The sequence below is a fragment of the Ascaphus truei genome, chromosome 11 (genome assembly GCF_040206685.1).
Source record: "Ascaphus truei isolate aAscTru1 chromosome 11, aAscTru1.hap1, whole genome shotgun sequence".
Taxonomy (NCBI): Eukaryota; Metazoa; Chordata; class Amphibia; order Anura; family Ascaphidae; genus Ascaphus; species Ascaphus truei.
This window is the reverse complement of record NC_134493.1, coordinates 27,471,911-27,492,891: the sequence shown is the minus strand read 5'-3', so window position 1 is coordinate 27,492,891 and position 20,981 is coordinate 27,471,911. Positions and strand designations below refer to the sequence as shown.

The window sequence follows — 20,981 nt, the reverse complement described above, 5'->3', positions numbered from 1 at the left end:
CCAGTCGGTACCATGGAGGCCATCAATATTGTATGACCTTGTGGCATTGAGATTTTTTAAGAAATATCTAATCATCACAATATTGCATGTTAATACTTCACTATCTCCTATGCTCCCTCAAACTGGTTCTTGACTGAGTCTATAGATTTGTTTTCAGGTTTCCATATCTATAGACAGAGTATCTCTGAGACAGGAGTCTTAGAACACATCTTGGATAGCATTACTACCAAGTTGATATCTCTATGGTTTATGAAGGATTGTAGCCCAAATCAAGATCCTTTAGAATGCCCTCTTGTGCCAGTTGTTGTTGTCCATAGGATTTTTTCAGTAACACACAGAGGCCCATATTCACAAAAGGGTGCTAATCTTTAGCACACGTGTATTCCCATTCGTATGTATGTGAGCTGAGGCGTGTTAAAGCTTGGCACACTTTAGTGGATCTGGGCCAAAGAGAGTTGTTTTTACAAATACACCAAACAGGTTACTGACTAGCAACCAATCATAATGAAACACATTAAACCGATACCATTGTTGACAACATAACTACTGAGAAATGTGTGGACAGTAGTCCCCTCGGCACAGGGGACAGTAGTCCCCTCATCAATGTGACCATTGATGAGCCCTGACAAACCGAGGATACTTTTTCTTCTATTTGAAATATTAGATGGTATTTGCCTGGCAGTTTCCTGATACATTATTTTGTATGTTCCAATAATGTATCTACTTCCTTAAATGAAATGATATGGGGAATTGTATTTAATGTTTACTATTCCGGTTACATGATCCACATCTTCCCAATAATGTGTTTCTCCAACTGACAAGATGCACTACCGGGAAACCACCAGCCAACACAAATCTATGCACCAAGTCACTCAGCTTGTTATTATGCCTTCAATTTCTTTGCCAGGCCCCCAAAATAACAGCAGCACGAATGAGCAGTCATTATAGTGCAAACATGTAGATGTGTGACTATGGGTAAGCACACCATGTCTTCTCATGCACACAGTGACAGGTGTAGGGTTCATCACAGTCTTACTGGGCCCTCAAATTTCATAAATTGGATACATTTGGCAATTTCTTTCATTTCGATCGTTTTAGCAAATAGTACGCATAGGAAGTGGTATCATTAGGTAAAAATAATACTTTTCAGTCATAAAAAAGTAGGAAACCTTGGTGTTTATTTACTCATTCTCTACATGTTTATTGTGTAGCATCCTCCTGAATTGCCCTCATTCCCCCGAATTGCCCTTCTCTCTGTTCCCTCCTTAGTCCTAATCATACAATATTACGGCATCGTCGGTAGGACGGGACAATCTGGTGACCATGGACTAAATAACCTAGCGAACACAGGCCACTACCATATGCTGTATTACCTGTAGGCTCACAGGGTCTGAGCCTCTGCCACGGAGAGCCTGGGGTGCGCACAATACTTATAACTTGGTGCAGCGCCTCCACCTGCGACAGCTTCCGCCCGAGGGGAAGTGGGTCTTCGCAGGAACTTATGTACATTAATACACACACACAGCAGTATACCTAACCAATTAACTTTACTTGCAGTAACCATATATGTTATACCAACAGGTGTCCCTCCCTAGAGGAGACACTATACTCTGCGTCTCGCCGAACGCTCACCCTCCCTTCTCCCTTCACCGGGTGATCCCACCCCGTGTCCAGTTCCCCTTGGGAATAGTTCTCCCACCCTCAAGTGAGTCAATGAATGTGTATGAGTGTGACTGCGCAGCCACTGTGTCCTGAATGAATGATGGTACCGTTGGTACACTTTAGAATTACCTGCCGGCACTCCAGTACCCGGTGCTGCTACAATCTTCACAAAGGATCAGCGAGGTGTAGATGACGTCACCCGTAGGTGTCTAGGGTGATCCCACCCAGACACGCTGTGGCTTGATAGCGGGGTCTGCGCCCAGACCTCCCGCCAACTTAGAACTGTCCCTGTGGTGATAGTGTGGCAATAAGGGGAACCGGAACCTAACTATGGCCAGTCCCTAGCTCCGCTTGTCTCTATGGGGACTCAGGGCCTAACTGGGCCTGGGGCATGCGGCCTAGGTATGGGGGCGGTCTGCCTCCCCACACTGGAGCTCCTTCTCCTCTCCTCTCCAACCAACTCTGAACTCAAGTGCGAGCAACCAATTCCTTTTCCTACTGGCTTCGCACCTCATTGGTCCAGGCGCATCACGGGGACCCGCGGGGGCTGCTGGGACCCGTCATGCTAAACCTCCTTCGCGGGCTTTTCCTCACCCTCGCTCTGCGCATGCGCAACCTCTGCTAGGCTAAGTCTGCGCTGATGCCAACCACAACATGGCGGCTCCCTTATGCGGAACCTCCGTTATCGGAGGGTTCCCTAACTGCAGCATACCCAACCATAACAACAAAAAAGGGTGGAAAGAGGGTCCCGGCTACATCCTCCCCCCTGCGGATTCCAACGTCCCCGCTTGGACGATACCTTAAACTGGCACAACGTTATATAATGAAAAATGCCTAACATAACATTGTTCCTCTAAATCAGATTGTACATCTCGCTAAACATCACAATTACTGATTTCACTCGATTGTGAGCCCACTGCTGAGCCTCATAGTGGGGTGCCCCAAACTGATCGTAGGCCATCCTCATTGGAGGTTGCCTATTCCTCTGACTTCGCCTTAACTGCTGTTCGGTCACTCCCGCAGGAGAGTGACTATCTGAGTCTTGCACCTGGAGTTCTTCCCTTGAGGGGGTTGCGATCTCTACTTTGTCATGAATGGGTACGAAGCACGGGCTCAGCGGGTCCAATACTGAATATTCCAGAGCCACCCCCTGGGGCGAGCGCTCCCGGAGCCCTTTACCCGAAGCTCCGCCGGGAGGTGCTCTCTGTTGAGGGCCCCTTTGAGAGTTTCCCTCTTGTGGATCTTCCGGAACATTGGAGTTCCCTGACTCTTCTTCTTCCATTGATATCTCCCCATCCAACGAGGATGACGACCACTCCACATCCCCCTCCTCCATTCGGGGAATAGGGAGTAAATGATTCCGATGCCAGGTCTTCATCCGGCCCCCCGAGTCTTTAATGCGGTAGACTGGAAGGCCGGGCATTTGAGAGGCTACCTCGTACACTCCCTCCCGCCATCGGTCAGCCAACTTATGTTTCCCCGGTACTCCCAGGTTACGGAGAAGCACTGCATCGCCAGGTTTAATGTCTCTGTGTTTAACTTTATGATCATACCGCCTTTTATTCCCGGCATTCAGCTTTTCGGTAGATTTCTCGGCTTGTAGGTAGGCCCGTTGCAGATTCTCTTGCAATCGCTGCACGTAGCGGAAATGTGTAGTATTATGCACTCCATCGGTGGAGACTCTCAACCGTATGTCCACAGGCAGTCTAGCTACTCGGCCAAACATGAGAAAGTATGGTGAGAACCCGGTGGAATCGTGTTGCGTGCAATTGTAGGCATGCAATAATGTTTCCACATGCCGACTCCATTCAGTCTTTTCCACCCCCGTTAACGTGCCTAACATGTCTAGTAAGGTACGGTTGAATCGTTCCGGCAGTGCATCCCCTTCAGGGTGGTATGGAGTAGTGCGGGACTTATTGATATGCAAGAGTTTCAGCAGTTCTTTTATTAACTTGCTTTCGAAGTCTCTTCCTTGATCAGAATGGAGGCGTTGAGGGAGCCCATAATGCATGAAGTACTTCTCCCAGAGCACCCTGGCCACCGTAATGACTTTTTGGACTTTTTGATCTTTGGTCGGAAAGGCCTGAGCATATCGGGTATAGTGATCCGTGATAACCAACACATTCCCTATGCCACGGCTATCAGGTTCGATGCACAGGAAGTCCATACATACTAAGTCCATTGGTCCCGTACTTTTTAAGTGGCCCATTGGGGCGGCCCTGGTGGGTAAGGTCTTCCGCTGAATACACCGCACACACCGTTGGCAGTGATACTCTACTGCTTCTCTCATCTTTGGCCAGAAAAACCTATCTCTCACTAGTCCAAAAGTCTTGTCTACCCCCAAATGGCCGTGTTCATCATGTAGAGCTTTCAGTACCAAGTACTGTAGTCTTTTTGGCAGTACTAATTGTCTCCTGTTCGGGTGATTATGATACTCCACAACTCGGTATAGCAAATTGTCTCGTATTTCGAATTTGTCAGCTTCCCGCATCAGTAGACCTCCTACATCCCCCGGGGCCTGTTGGAGGAGGGCCAGGCGATTTTGTCGAATGGCATAACGAATGGCCCCTGCGACCGGGTCTTGTTCTTGGTATCGTACCATGTCTTTCCAGGCTCTGATCTTGTCTGGAGTAACATGCATACCACTGGGGTCTCGATAGGCTTCCGGGATAGCGTTTGATGTACACCATAGAGAGTCAGCCACTCGTAATTCAGAGAATGCCACTTGGTCATTGACTATGGCAGCTGTACAACATAGGGCCCTTATTCTGGGTCCCGGAATTTCTTCCCACTGATCTTCGTCGGGGGTAGTGGCCAGCCCTGGTCGCCTAGACAGGGCATCCACTACAATGTTCAGGGGGCCTAGCTTGTATTTCAAGGTGAAAGTGTAATTGAATAGCGCGGCCAACCAGCGATGCCTGGCCGCGTCGAGTTTGGCGGAGGTCATGATGTAGGTGAGGGGATTATTGTCGGTCCGCACCTCGAACGACACACCGTACAAGTAATCATGAAGTTTGTCCACAATGGCCCACTTGAGGGCCAAGAACTCGAGTTTGTGCACGGGGTAGTTCTGCTCGCTGACAGTAAGACTGCGGCTGATATACGCTACTGCTCGCAATCCCTCTGGATATTTTTGATGTAATACTGCTCCTAGGCCGTTGAGGCTAGCATTCACATGTAATATATACGGTTGTTCGGGGTTGGCATAGGCCAGCACGGGGGCCGCAGTCAGACTCTGTTTCAGATCCGCAAAGGCTTGTTCACACTCGGGTGTCCATTTGTCCCAGAAGGACTGTCGGGCAGGTGTGGCCTTCCGGCCTGTGTCCTCCGGATATATTTTGAGGAGGCCGTTGAGGGCTTTGGCCCGTCTGGAGTATCCCTCCACAAACCTGCGATAGTAGCCGCAGAACCCCAGGAACGACCGCAACTCCCCCACATTGTCAGGGCGGGGCCAATTGACAACAGCTTCTATCTTGGCGGGGTCAGTGGCAATTCCCTCGCCGGACACTATGTGTCCCACGTAAGTCACCGATGTCCGGCAGTAACGGCATTTATCCAAGGAGAGATTGAGCCCTTCTTGCGCTAATCGGTCAAGTACTTTCAAGAGTCGAGCCTCGTGCTCTTCCAGGGTTTTCCCGAAGACTATGATGTCGTCTAAATACACGAGGCATTCTCGGGGGTTCAAGTCACCTAGAGTCTTCTCCATTAGCCGCTGGAAGGTGGCGGGGGCACCACATATGCCTTGGGGCATACGGGTGAATTGATAAAACCCTAGGGGGCAAACGAACGCCGACTTCTCTTGATCCTCTGGGCTCATAGGTACTTGGTAGTAGCCGGACCGAAGGTCCAGTACACTGAACCATTGGCTCCCATGTAGGGTATCCAGGATTTCTTCTATGCAGGGAAGATTATACTGTTCCGGTACCGTTCGATTGTTCAGTGTCCGGTAATCAACACATAACCTCACGGTCCCATTCTTCTTTCGCACGACCACTATGGGTGAGGCGTAAGGGCTTCGTGATTCCGTGACAATTCCGGCTTCTTCCATTTCATTGATCGCAGCTTGTACATCCTCTACGTTCCTAGGGGCGAGCCGATGGGAACGCTCCCGGAAGGGTTTGGTATCAGTCATCCGAATGGTGTGTTGGGCGTTGCGGCTACACCCGACATCCATTTCCCTAGTAGAGAATACTGATCGTCTTTCTTCCAGCTGTACTCGTAATCGTTCTTTCCAGGTGTCCGACAGTCCGGATGAACCAAAGTCAAAATCTAACGGCGATCCGGGTTCGTCCGCTCTGGTAGTCTTTACCTGTACGGCTTCGTCCACCGAGCTGACCGGGTAAATCCTCCCTATTCGCTGTCCCGCGTCGATGGCCATGGGGAAGGGCGAAAGATTCTGCACCATCACATAAATTCGACAGGGAATGGCTGTTGGCCAATCCCGGAATTCCGGCACTAGCCGATATCCTCGGCGGACATCTTCTTCGGGTGTGCTTTCTAAAGAAAACAGCTGCTCCTTGTCTACTCGTTCAGCGTACGTTCAGCGGGTACCTCTGCATCTCGCCGGGTAGGAGTCTGGTCAACCCTCCACGCCCACAGAACAACAGTCCATAGTCCTCCGAGGGGGATAGAGGAGGAGCTGGATCCACCTGGACCAGCTGCAACTGTAGGCTGGACATGGGCAGTTCGTTAGCTTCGTGTAGATAGGCCCGGATGTCGGCTTGTACAATGTCCGCATTCGTGCCTAGGATGATCGGGTACTTAGGTGTATCTTTGGGTTCGGGGCACACCAAGGCATCCACCTTCATGGGGTGAGACTTCCCCGTGTTGAGCTGCTGTATCTCCAGATCCATGGTCACCAGCCCATCGATGGGGTAGTCGTCATTGCTTAAGCCTCGTACTTTGATATGCCCGGCCGATCTCAGAGGCCGCTTCTGGAGGTGTCGATCATAGAACCCCCGATATATGATGGTGACTTGAGACCCCGTGTCCAGTAGTGCGGAGGAGTAAATCCCGTCCACTAACACCCGGATCAGCGCCACCGGTCCCAAGCGGTTACCTCCTCTTCGGGGTCCTCGCCACTTTGGGTGGACACCGGAGTTTCTGGACCGACCGCATACACACCGCAGACCATGGCCTGGGGCGTGAACTTCTTGGGTGATGGGCTTCGGTGGCGAGACTCTCCCATCCGACAATTGTAGGAGATATGTCCTTTCTTCCTGCATTTGTAGCAGGACATATCCCGGGGTGGGGTACGGCGGTCATACAGAGGCGAGGCTCGTCCAGCGTATTTCGGCCGTTCGGGACCTGGTTTGTCCGGTGGGTCCTCCTTCTCAGTACTTCCTTTTGGCTTAGTGCTGCTGACTGCCTTAGCCTTCTGGGGGGAGGGAAGCATAAGATGCATCTCGTGCTCTTTGACTTGCTGCAAGAGTTTGATAAACGAGGGAGGGGGCCCTCGAGTTAGGTTGTCGCGAATCATGTTTGCTATAGGGTGAGTAGGACTGGACCCTCGTAGATATTGTTTACGGAGGTATTCGTCCATCTGGGAGGCGGCCACATATTTATGATGCAGCAGGGGTCCGAGGGAGATTTACACTCGGTGTATATAGGCAGACAGGTCTTCACCATCCTTTTGATTAATGGCATAGTATTTGGCCCACAAGGCCCCATCATCCTCGGTCACGCTATAGGCCTCAACTATGAACTCAATCATCATACGAGCGGTTAGGTCGGGGTACTGCTCTCGATGAATGCTGATCAATGTGGACGCCGGGGGTCATAAGCACTCCGAGTCGTTGCCGTTTCACCACGTCGGTGCAAGACCATTCCTCCATTACTCCCCTAGTGTGCTCCTTCCACGGGTCTATCCCATTCTCTCCCGTGGGCACAGGTAGCGTCCCCGAGAAGGCCTTTAATTTCCGGTAGCTTTGTGAATGCGTGGCTAAGGTAAGTGCTTCTACTAACGGTGGTAAGCTGGAGGGGGCGGTTAACTGGTCTATCTTGTCATTGAGTTTCTGCAGCATATCACTATGCACCCCTACTTCAGCGGATGCGCTAGACCCAGGATAGCTAGATTCTGACCGACAGCTAGCCGCCTCGCTCGCGGGATAGTAGGCAAAAGGAAGTGTGGGGTCGTCGTCATCTAGTTCCCCCACAGGAGGGTCCCGAAGTGGACAGACAAAAGGGCTGCCGCCAGGTGGAGCATTGGGCAGATATTGAGGGACGGCAGGTTCGAATACTACTAAGTCTCGCCGGCAATCTACTAGCAAGGTGTTCCATTTAGCATCTTGGTCTATGAGCACATCTACTAGGCGGGCTTTAGCAAAACCCGGTAGTTGTCGTAGGGCCATTTGCAAAGTCTCTAAAGGTAAGGCCATGGGTACTCATGTCACAGCTACGGCGCAGCGGGCAGGCGTGCGCCTTTGCCGCGCCCAGTCGTGTATTTCCTGACGGGAAGGAAGGGCCATTGTGGCGGTAATTTTGTCTCAAGGGGCACCCCAGGTCTAAGATCTCAGCAGCGCCTCCAAATGTAGCCCTGCTTCCTAGCGAACACAGGCCACTACCATATGCTGTATTACCTGTAGGCTCACAGGGTCTGAGCCTCTGCCACGGAGAGCCTGGGGTACACACAATACCTATAACTTGGTGCAGCGCCTCCACCTGCGACAGCTTCCGCCCGAGGGGAAGTGGGTCTTCGCAGGACTTATGTACATAACACACACACAGCAATATCCCTTAACCAATTAACTTTACTTGCAGTAACCATATATGTTATACCAACAGGTGTCCCTCCCTAGAGGAGACACTATACTCTGCATCTCGCCGAACGCTCACCCTCCCTTCTCCCTTCACCGGGTGATCCCCCCCCGTGTCCAGTTCCCCTTGGGAATAGTTCTCCCACCCTCAAGTGAGTCAATGAATGTGTATGAGTGTGACTGCGCAGCCACTGTGTCCTGAATGAATGATGGTACCGTTGGTGCACTTTAGAATTACCTGCCGGGCACTCCAGTACCCGGTGCAGCTACAATCTTCACAAAGGATCAGCGAGGTGTAGATGACGTCATCCGTAGGTGTCTAGGGCGATCCCACCCAAACACGCTGTGGCTTGATAGCGGGGTCTGCGCCCAGACCTCCCGCCAACTTAGAACTGTCCCTGTGGTGATAGTGTGGCAATAAGGGGAACCGGAACCTAACTATGGCCAGTCCCTAGCTCCGCTTGTCTCTATGGGGACTCAGGGCCTAACTGGGCCTGGGGCATGCGGCCTAGGTAGGGGGCGGTCTGCCTCCCCACACCGGAGCTCCTTCTCCTCTCCAACCAACTCTGAACTCACGTGCGCGCAACCAATTCCTTTTCCTCCTGGCCTCGCACCTCATTGGTCCAGGCGCATCACGGGGACCCGCGGGGGCTGCTGGAACCCATCGTGCTCTACCTCCTTCGCGGGCTTTTCCTCACCCTTGCTCTGCGCATGCGCAACCTCTGCTAGGCTAAGTCTGCGCTGATGCCAACCACAACATGGCGGCTCCCTTATGCGGAACCTCCGTTATCGGAGGGTTCCCTAACTGCAGCATACCCACCCATAACAACAAAAAAGGGTGGAAAGAGGGTCCCGGCTACAGTATCTACTTCCTTAAATGAAATGATCAGGGGAATTTTATTTAATGTTTACTATTCCGGTTACATGATCCACATCTTCACAATAATGTGTTTCTCCAACTGACAAGATGCACTACCGGGAAACCTCCAGCCAACACAAATCTATGCACCAAGTTACTCAGCTTGTTATTATGCCTTCAATTTCTTTACCAGGCCCCCAAGATAACAGCCGCACGAATGAGCAGTCATTATAGTGCAAACATGTAGATGTGTGAGTATGGGTAAGCACACCATGTCTTCTCATGCACACAGTGACAGGTGTAGGGTTCATCACAGTCTTACTGGGCCCTCAAATTTCATAAATTGGATACATTTTGCAATTTCTTTCATTTCGATCGTTTTAGCAAATAGTACACATAGGAAGTGGTATCATTAGGTAAAAATAATACTTTTCAGTCATAGAAAACTAGGAAACCTTGGTGTTTATTTACTCATTCTCTACATGTTTATTGTGTAGCATCCTCCTGAATTGCCCTCATTCCCCCGAATTGCCCTTCTCTCTGTTCCCCCCTTAGTCCTAATAATACAATATTACGGCATCGTCGGTAGGACGGGACAACCTGGTGACCATGGACTAAATAATTACTTCTATCTCATTGTCTGTGTAAATCATTTCTGTCTGTGTATAACCAATACAGTACTTTACCCTCAAATTATTTACGTGCTAAATGGGGTTAATAAGTGATGTCATCCCGATTCCTTATGAGAATGCATTTCAGCTGAGTAATCTTATGTCTGCTGGCTGTTTTATCCCTAAATGTATTCTTCACATACAGCTGGTAGTTATGGACAAACTAGCTATTTCCCTTTTATTAACATACAACAGCAGAGAGCTACAATACAACCATAAATGACTTCACAACACACCTGTGGCTCCCTAAACTGAGATATTTAAAGGTGTGTATGTATAATTTTTTTACATTTCATGCACTGACCCTGGCCCCCTGCAGACGAACTTACCAGAACACCCTCCTACTGTCTCTGTATTTTCTCCCTAATTACCACTTAAATTGTAAGCTCTGTGGAGCAGAGTTATACGTAGCGAACAGAAAAAAAAAGTTAGGTTGAACATATTTTTCCCATGACAAACCTGGTTGTTGGTGCATGCGCAGTTGGTGCGGGCCGTTTGCGCATGCGCAGTCGGTGTGGGCTGCTAACACAGCGCGGTCAGCGTGGGCCATTCGCGCATGCGCAGCCAGCGATTGGCGATTGGCCAGGCAATGATTTTTTAAAAACAGGACATTTATTACAATTTCGGGCCACCTGGACAAACAACAAAAAACGGGACTGTCCCGGCTAAACCGGGACATCTGGTCACCCTAAGAAAAGTGCATAAGCACAAAAATCACTTTGACAAAGATTTATAAAGTAGTGAAGTGAAATTTGTTGGTGTAATAAAAAAGTAATTGAGTTATATGTATGGGATAATAGAGTGACCACTTAATCCAGTGGTGACTAGCCAGTGCTGTTCCATGCAGAGCTCTGGGCAGATTACTAGTTACCATTTAGGAGATATTGCAACAACTCCCCCTCACACAGGTTATTTAATGCAGTGTAAAGGAAAGCTTGTGTTGTGCCGTTCTTTGGAACACCAAATAATAAGGTTGGAAGAGGTGATCTGATCTCTGAGAGGATGCAAAATATCATCTTGTAAAGGCATCATTCATGGGGCTCCCTAGTACACCAACACTGCCTTATTTATCTGGGTACTGGGCCTGATTGTCTTGTTTTGTTTTGTTTTTAGGAATAAGTGGCTGCCAATTGTTCAATTGTTATCTGTATGTACAGTATATTATGTGAGTTTTAGGTGTGACCCTTCCTGCCCGGTACCTAGGAATCGGGGTGTTATATATGGATACTCCGCATGGGTCACCTTGACGCACGGTGCTAGATTCAGGCGGCTGGGCGATGAGGTAGCAAGGTTCTGGAATAATGGGTGCCAGGAACTTTTGTCAAACACAAGACTTTTATTCGGGTTCCCAGACACGGGACAACATTTTACTATTTCTTTATTCCTTTATTGAAAAAAAATAAATAAAAAAAATATATATATATATAAAAGAAAAAATAGAGCGCCAAAGTGTGTAGCGTTTTCAAATGTAAAACAATTTTATTAAAGCAGGGCAAGCAAATACCCATATATATTGATATATTACGAAGATAAAAAAAAACAATAATAAAATACAATGTATACAATGTATAAGAAACGAATGTTGCCAGTCATATTCAGGGAAGAGAATAGATATTTGCTAAGGCACAAAGTGATAAATCCACTGCTACTGTATGTAATGGGAGAGGTGGCAAATAAATGTTCAGGTACAGGTGTTATTTGCCACCTCTCCCATTACATACAGTAGCAGGGGATTTATCACTTTGTGCCTTAGCAAACATCTATTCTCTTCCCTGAATATGACTGGCAACATTCGTTTCTTATACATTGTATACATTGTATTTTATTATTGTTTTTTTTTATCTTCGTAATATATCAATATATATGGGTATTTGCTTGCCCTGCTTTAATAAAATTGTTTTACATTTGATAACGCTACACACTTTGGCGCTCTATTTTTTCTTTTGTACGCATTATTATAGATAAGGTTAATCCACACATAGAGCAGCATTAGTTTGTAGTATAAGCGATTTCTTTTATATTTTATTTATTTCATTTATTACACTCTAAATCTATACACATTTATTATTTATTCACTCATTCTTTATCTGAGCGCTGGTTTCTTTTGTTATGTGTGTGTATGTGTGTGTATATATATATATAAATACACACACACACACACACACACACACGAAAAGACCAGCGCACAGGATATGTGATGTATGATATAGTGAGGTGTATACACACATAAATATGTATATTAATTTCGGAGGACCAATATAGAATAATATGACCAATGTGACCTAATAAAACCACTAATGGGTGGAATCAATGTGGAGTATATAAAGCTGGGGAGAGAGGCAGCTCTTCACGGGACAGCCTAATCCCAATGCGCATGTGCAAAGCAGAAAGTGACGCTCGCACACTCCTAGTGCGTGAATAGCGTAAATAATGAACAATTTATTAGAATAAGGCCAACTTAAGTACGCTAGCAATATAAAAAAGGTAACTATATTAGAAAACAACATATGACATCAAAGACCGCTCAACAATATCAAACACTTCATTTAATGGGAATCTCGTATGTTACAGTCTAGAAAAGATAGGGAGAGATTTCTGGAAACAGCATACAGTACAAATGCCCTTTAGCTCCTTTGCGGAACTGAGAAGCATTGCTAGTCTTCCATCAAACAACAGGGTTAAAAAGCAACATTATCCAAGAACAAAAAATGTTACCCTGGAATCCACTCATACTTTGCAATAAATACCTGAACAACGCAAAATATGGTTAATGCCTGGGAATACAAACCTTAATTGCTCTTTGTGTAACAATACCATGTCCTGCATGTTATACAATGTCAGTGTGTACCTTTCTTAGTGTTTTATTACTCAGGAAGGTACAGGACAAGCCACGCTGAACTTTTCAATAACTGAACTAATTCAAACTAACCTTCCCAGACCTCTATCACAATAAAATGTTACAGACCTATTTCTACATAGACTGTATGTGCACATGAAGTTTACCTTCCATTGCCTAATGCTACTCACAGGTATAAACGAAAAGCAGGAGCAGAGTCTTGAGATCCATTGAGGAATCGGTGAGAAGATCCAATGGTCTGCTTTGTTGTGTCTTCTGTCTCTGCAAACTGCTGTCCTCTGTCCTCCCTACAACCTGCAGCTTCCTTCTAACCAGTCCTTCTGTAGACTTCTTCTAGCATGATACACTGACCTCTCCAACATTATATGTATCCTCCAGCCACAGTGAGTTTCAGCCTCTTCCTGGGAATGCCCCTGCCTGCTGGTATTTCTGGCAGGTGGCCCAGAAATCTCCTAAGTTTGAGTTCTGGGTGGAGTTGGCAAAATGTCCCTTTCGGATCCTGCATAGAAGTTTATTTTATTACGGCTAGCTAACATTTGTCACGTACCTGACGTGAGGTTAGGCTTTCGTCCCTTTAGCTTCCTGGCTTCAGCTCCATATAAAGAAGTGTTCTTGGTGCAGGGCCCTGTTTTCTGGGGAAAGATTAAATTGCTATATATACAGGTGTGTGTGATACATACATATGTACTGTAACACCCTTATTCCCCCCCCCCCCCCTCCCAAGGAAGATTGGGAGTTACATGGTGTTCTGTGGTGCTGTGTAGCTCACCTGTAGTTTTCCAGGAGGTCCGAGTCTCCGCAGATGGTAGAGGGAGTAGGCAAAAGGACAGGCTTTCAGTGTTGTTGGTGCAGCGCCTCCATCCTGCAGAGCTCTGCCAGGGGCAGAAGTATTCTCCACAGGAACCCTCCTAGTAATTCACACACCAAGCAGGGAGATAGTTCAACCATTTATTGGCAGGCCAGTCCTGATCCTTCCATCGCATGCAAGAGAGGTACTCAACACACTGACACAGGCCCTCATTCTCTCCCGTCTTGATTACTGTAATCTCCTGCTGTCCGGCCTTCCTGCCCCTCACTTGCCTCCCCTACATTCTATCCTCAACGCTGCAGCCAGAATCACTCTACTCTTTCCTAGATCTGTCTCAGCATCTCCCCTCATGAAATCCCTCTCCTGGCTTCCGATCAAATCCCACATCTCACACTCCATTCTTCTCCTCACTTTTAAAGCTTTACACTCTTCTCCCCCTCCTTACATCTCAGCCCTAATTTCTCGTTATGCACCATCCAGACTTTTGCGTTCTTCTCAAGGATGTCTTCTTTCTACCCCCTTTGTATCTAAAGCCCTCTCCCGCCTTAAACCGTTCTCACTTTCTGCCCCACACCTCTGGAATGCCCTTCCCCTCAGTACCCGACTAGCACCCTCTCTATCCACCTTTAAGACCCACCTTAAGACACACTTGCTTAAAGAAGCATATGAATAGCACTGTGGCTATTCTGAACACACGATACATAAAGCTTGGCCCCCTGCAGATGCACTTACCAGAACTCCCTCCTACTGTCTCTGTACGTTCTCCCTACCTACCAATTAGACTGTAAGCTCCTCGGGGCAGGGACTCCTCTTCTTTAATTTTACTTTTATGTCTAAAGCACTTATTCCCATGATCTGTTATTTATTTGATTACCCCATGTATTACTACTGTGAAGCGCTATGTACATTAATGGCGCTATTGTATTGTATTGTATTGTATGTCTTTATTTATATAGCACCATTAATGTACATAGCGCTTCACAGCAGTAATACATGTGGTAATCAAATAAATAACAGATCATGGGAATAAATGCTTTAGACATTAAGGAAGAGGAGTCCCTGCTCCGAGGAGCTTACAGTCTAATTGGTAGGTAGGGAGAACGAACAGAGACAGTAGGAGGGAGTTCTGGTAAGTGCGTCTGCAGGGGCCAAGCTTTATGTATCATGTGTTCAGAAAATAAAAAAAAAATATATATATATATAAATAAAGACATACAATACATACAATACAATACACTGCATTATCATGTAATGATCCCTTCGCAGCTTGCATGCTGATCACTCCTTGACTAGGCCCCCAGGAGCTTGAGGCCCTTGGGCTAGTCTCAACTCCCTTACCCCCTGAGGGGCTAAAGTAGAAACATTACCCACCCCTAAGGAGCAGGCTAAAATGGACACACTGAATTGATAGGGGGCCTGTAACGCGTAGCTCACCACAAACTAAGCGCAACCGCGGTGCTGAGGTAGGGAATTGATTAACGCCAACCCACAGCCACGCTGGCGCGCCCAGGATGTAGAGTGGTTGTGCAAGTCAGGTCTGGAGTACAGATGTGAGAGTAGTGTGAGTACTTGCCAGGTCAGGATTGGAGAGTAGCGATCGTCGGGGTACGTAACCAGGTTCAGGATAGGAGAGTATCGGATCGTTGGAGTACTTAGCCAAGGTTAGGACTGGAGACAGGAGAATGGTCGTTCGTAGCCGGATCAGGAGAGGACAGGTGCGGAGTCCAAGGAGATAAGCAGGGTCAGGCAACAAGAGGTTAACAAGCACGGCAAGGCAAGGTCACAGAACAGGCATGCAGCAAGGCACGGCGTCACACTAGACTATGCTCAGCAATGAGAGTATGCAGCAGGAAGGTATATAAAGGAAGGCCCTCCAATAGCCAGCCAGGGCGGAACCAGGAAGTAGAATCCAATAGGCTGCTGGTGCACAGAGGTGTGCCCTATGATGCAGCCTGATCAGGGATGGGGGCGGAACCGATCGTGCGCCGACACGCGCGCATCACAGAGGTCAGGGGGTGGAGCCTAGAACGCGCGTCACTCCCACGCCGGACCTGTCCATCATCAGAGCGGGGGCGGAGCTTGGAACGCACGTCAGCGGGGAGGCTGGACGAGCGCACCCGTCGTGCGACCAGAGCGGGGAGCGGAGTCAGAACCCGCAAGATCCGCAAGCGCGGAAAAGGGCCACGATATAGAGCATCCTGGGTGTCTGTCACGGGAGGGTTATTGAGGTGAGGAGACGGTCTGCAACCGCCAGGATGGCGAATCCTCACAGGGCCATCTTTTATACCAGGGGAGGGTCCCACTCCTAAGCTCTGGTAAAATGGGCAATGGGTTCTTTTTATGTGGGATATTTGGGTCAAAATGCAATTATTTTGTTTGCAGGATACCGGTAGTCCCCTAATTCTCCCTGACCTGCAGGCACTATTTGCCGGTACGCGAGTGGAATTACACCGGGGCTGCCTAGTGTCCCCCAGACTCCTGGTTTTCGAGCCCAGATATCCCAGATCCATCTCGCGCACAGATATGGGTCTCCCCAAGAGATATTCTGTAATAAAACACATTTTATTATGAGTTGTAAATTTACTATGTCTATTCAGCCAGCCCGGGCGTATACAAAGGTGCCGGGAAGTCTGGTAGGGAAGACGGGATGTTGAGAGGTGTCGGGGTGCTATGTGGTCGGGGCAGGGCTTAGTACTGAGTCCGGAGAACAGAGATCCCCTGCGGGGAGGACCCTCTGGTCTGCCAGACTCAGTGAAGCCTGCCCAGTAGGTGGCAATGGGTTGACTGGGGAAAGCGGCAGAATGTCGGCGCGTTTCCCATTGGTCAATCCGTATGTCCCGCCCACGGGTCATCCCGAGTCGTCTTGGCACGCCCCTCCTCTGACATCAGCCAAAGGACGAGCCTCGATTACTATTGGCTGGCGGGGAGGAATTCCCATGCTCCGATTGGCTCTCCTCCTACTTCCATGCTGAGCATAGAACAGCGGAGGGTATGTAAGGAGAAGCCCCAGTCAGAGAACCAGACGATCCTGTGTCTTGGGCCGGTGATGCAAAGGCGGCTTCTCAAAGTTGTTCTGTTAACAATAGCAGAGCAACCGGCTTCATTTATGGAGCTAAGAAAGCCTGCCCAGCTGAGGCCAAGTCAGACGCGAGGCCCAAGTTCTCGTTTTAGAACGTAGCGGTTGCGGCTAAGGTTTTTAGCCGAAAACAGGACTAGGAAAGCCGGGTGGATTTCCCGGTCAGGGTAAGTCTTCCGAAGCAGGCGTCCTGCACCTATTTTAGCCCAGATTTCACCCCCAGCGCCCCAGTAAGTGTGTATATTTCCTGTCTGTTTGAATTTCACGGTGTGAACGCAGGTTTATCCTAATAAACCTCATTTTATTCCACTACTGTGTTTTGCCTAGTGAATGATGCCGGTATAAATTTGTTAAAAGTCCTGATCTCCCGTGACTGTCATGTATGTGATAGTTCACATGTAAGGTTACTTCCCCACACAGACATTGAGTGCACGTTACACGGCCTTTACCCGTTTGGCGTGTCTGTGCCCCATCGCGTCTCTCCTCCTTCTACCTTTAAATCGGCAGAGATAATATATAGGCCCCGTTTTTGCCTTGTCAAAGATGCTTCAAGTGGTTTATTTCACCTATAGTAAGACACAGGTCTGTTTTATCAAAAGTACATATAGAGAAGGGCACCGAATGGAATCACATGGTTTTATTGATTTAAAAAAATAAAACAATTTTTATACACTTTAATTTTTCAACATGATTTCACGGATTTCAATTATCTCCAAAGAAATTGCTATAAACACAAGAGAACAACTGTTTTAAACCCATCCCCCTTTTTGTGGATTGATAAAAACCAAATAGGCGATGACATCAACTTATTAAAAAAAACTCATCACAAATCCAAAATATGATCATTTATGAATATCTCATCCATTTTTTCTTTAATTATATCCCATTCCTTAACATTTGAAAACTATCTGAACCTCTATATAAGAAATGATGGAGCCTGCCTTCAAGGGCCACACTATGTCAAATCACTAAAATATTGTAAACATATTAACTGCATTCAGACTGATCAGCAGTATTCAGTAACAATGATTTTATACGGGTCAATACATTCCAGGTTAATGCTACAGTTCCAGCCAGCCCATGTTATTAAACTCCCCATTACTTAGCATTTGTAGTCCTGTCTGTCATATATAAACAGCAGGTCTACAAACAGTAGGGCGTTTAAGAGTTGAAAAAACCCCCCAGTATGAATCAAGCCGGAAATGTGAAGCGATAGTTATTGTAATTTTTAGGAATGTCTTAAACATGGAAACAGACAGAGTTAGCATAAATACATCATATTGAGGCAGTTAGATTTCACCTTGCTCTCCAGAGCATACACAACACATATACACACATAAGCAGATCTGGTTCCTTTAGATTAACATGTTTGCTTCCAGTGGAAGATGATTCACAATCCAACACAGCAGAAACATAACCTCACACTGCTACAAAATGGGTGGTTAGGAGAATTGTCTTTATTTATTTCTCTCATGTATACTGGAAGAACTGGATGTAATACCGAACATTTAGTATCTTATTTGTAGTCAAAGTAGAAAAAGGGGCACTCCACTGGTCTTCCAAAGATTATAACGTGTTGACAAAAGGTTCGCAAGCGGACTGAAACGGTGATGCTTGTGCAATACATTGTATAATCTTTGGAAGACCAGTGGAGTGCATCTTTGGCTACACCTGTGGCTCTGCATACAGCGGGACCATTGTTGCTGTGCACCCGTGGCGATTTGTTACCTGGTATCGGGAGTGCACCTATCTTATATGTAGACAGGCCAACATTGAATTGCCAAAGTGAAACAGAATTAGAATATGAGCTACAGAAGGCTTGAGAGCGAGTGCACATGGCGGGTATAAAAGTGGAGTTGGGGTTAAGGTGTTGTCCATCAATAGATAGAGCCTGCAGGTCCAGTTCCAGCCTCAGCCACTTTGATTTTAGAACAAGAAACAAGGTCTACACAGTACCGATTCCACCTGGAAAGTTTGGGAGAACTGGAAGTTTATTAGATAAGTCAACTACGAAGAACTTTCCCGTTAGTCCAATACAAGTATTCAGATATTTGCGATACATGGCAGAACAAGCCGTATTTATTTTGGAAAACTGTGAAACCAGTGACTGGGTACGTACTGTAGTCGGATTAAGAAACCCGAACATGACAGACCTTGTGGTTTGATCTGAAGCATAACAGTGCAGTTAAATAAACCTAGGCTTCTTGTGTCTAGAATAGGTCCTTAAAGCTGCAGTTCAGTCAATATCCTGCATGTGTGGTTTTTTTTTTAATAAATCAGTTCTGTAGTAAGAAAAAATACTTTTAGCATTTTCTGTTTTAAAAAACAACAACTTTGAAAGACCAATTTTCTTGTATTCTATTTTAACACCCATTTGCTAAGGCACTGCCCCTTCATGTCCTGTCACAAGCCCTGGCACACCCCTTTGTCAGCCCTGCCCTCCCTCTAGCACATGCCAGTGCAGGAGTGCTCATGAATATTCATGAGCTTCCACTGACAGACAAGCAGATTATAAACAAATCCCAGCTTTTAATATGTCACCAAATTTCGACCTAGAGAACGAATTGACCTGCAGCTATACAGTTCTATAGGTAATTAGAGATTGCACACATAAAACTATTGAAGTAAAAAAATAAATGTAAAAAAAAAAAAGACTGAACTGCAGCTTAAAGATCGGTGATTGATGCCTTTTCCAACTAGTCCCCCACAAATGCATCCAAGTCCCTGTTATCAGATTGTCCTGACTCACGTGCCTAAACTGATCTTATCGCATGAGTAACCTCTTCTCTGCTTTAGGGATATAAAGATGCATTTCAGTTGCACAAGAAAGTAATTGATCATATGTTTGACCAATAGATTTATTCACTTACTACAAATATAACTAGAATACCTGAATGTGTCAACACATTTTGCTTAATTTAAGTAATAATAGTTGCTGATCTACTTGGTTTTGGCAATCCTGCTATTTCCCCCAAAAGGTCCTTATTCAATATTCCGTGAAGTCGTCTTCACCATACCGGAGAAGATGCCAGTCCCATTCATTTGGATGGAGTTCAAAAACTCTTCTTCAGCACAGAGAGGAAGGGGTATGAGCCTCTTGAGTAGGGGCCCAGTATTAGTGAACAGAAAGCTCAGGGAAAGGGAATTTACTAGGGATGACAGGCAATAGGCACAGGTAGTGTGAATTTATTGAGGCACACCTTAATTATTTCATTTTAAGTCACCATGAACATTTTTGATTGTAAAACATTTAAATGTGAAATCCCACCACTCTTTAAAACACATTGGAAGTCTGCAATGCTGCTTTAATCACTGCGATCACTGAATAGCATTCGAGCGCTGCCCAATAACCGGTTTCACTCTGGTCCTCAGAACAGAGGAAGAGCAATTTAATATAATGTTAGTGACAGCAGCATAAGTAAAGTGATTTTCGTGATTTTCAAGTACGTATTATTTACAAAAGTGATCTGCGCCATTGACCATGATAGCATAACGTATTGCAATGTTTGAAATATGACACTTAAAATGGTTAGGTCCAGTGGCAATGTATGGATAATGTATTGCAACATATCATGACATAATGGCCAGTGTCACAGGTCACATTAATACCAGCTTTCTATGTTTTAACGCCTTTGCTGCCAAAGGGGCTTAAAATGCAAATGAGTTGCAGGCTCCTAGGACACCAAAGATCCTAACAGACTTTTCTACCCAAATGCAGTTTCAATGGATCCTTTGATGTTTATCCCACTTCTCCCACCATCAGTACTTCCGTGTGGCTAAGGATGGTGTGCAATAGAAGCTGGACGAATGAACAGCAAAACGACACCTGTGGGATTGATTTGCATATTAATTGCTGTATCTGATTTAAACTCCCCCCAGAACTCCTGTGCAAACACGTCATAGAGTTTGTAGCCCTCGGTGCACTGGGTGATGTTCAGTAAGCCGAGGCTTGTAACGTAGGGTTTGGGCGTCCCATCTGTCCCTTTATTCAATACGGCCACTGCATACTGTCCGTTCACAAGTTCCCTCTTCCATACGCCCAGAGGACCGCTCTGTAACAGAAAAGCATGCATATCCATATTAAAACTAAAATCTGTGATAGTCAACTTAAAAATAAATTTAAAAAAAGCTATTCTTTTCTACGGTCACGGTACCAATGACAATCATAAGGGGAAATACATATTACTTTTTCATATTTTGATAACAATTTTTTGGTTAAAAAAACCCCTCTAAAATACAAACCTTTTGGATACAAATTTTAGAAATCATAAAGGAAATGACGGGTTTTAGTCT

General features: G+C 46.6%; 2 protein-coding genes and 1 long non-coding RNA gene across 11 annotated transcripts in view; 1 reads left to right on the top strand and 2 right to left on the bottom strand.

The window, feature by feature from the left end:
* The window catches only part of LOC142463099 (phospholipase A2-like), a 46,935-nt gene extending 33,709 nt beyond the window's left edge, over positions 1-13,226 (bottom strand). The window contains exon 1 of one of the 2 annotated variants that reach the window (XM_075565395.1): positions 12,951-13,226. In XM_075565395.1, the coding sequence (XP_075421510.1) occupies positions 12,951-12,957 (7 nt within the window). In that variant the 5' untranslated portion in view covers positions 12,958-13,226. The remainder of the gene's footprint in view (positions 1-12,950) is intronic. The other variant, XM_075565394.1, reaches the window with a different exon arrangement.
* Positions 1-20,981, top strand: part of LOC142463102 (uncharacterized) — an 84,948-nt gene that overhangs the window by 44,496 nt on the left and 19,471 nt on the right. The window lies entirely within an intron of this gene.
* LOC142463100 (alpha-N-acetylgalactosaminidase-like) overlaps positions 17,311-20,981 on the bottom strand; it is a 28,491-nt gene continuing 24,820 nt past the window's right edge. For all 8 annotated transcript variants that reach the window (XM_075565397.1, XM_075565400.1, XM_075565399.1 and 5 more), the window contains one exon: positions 17,311-20,740. In XM_075565397.1, the coding sequence (XP_075421512.1) occupies positions 20,465-20,740 (276 nt within the window). In that variant the 3' untranslated portion in view covers positions 17,311-20,464. The remainder of the gene's footprint in view (positions 20,741-20,981) is intronic.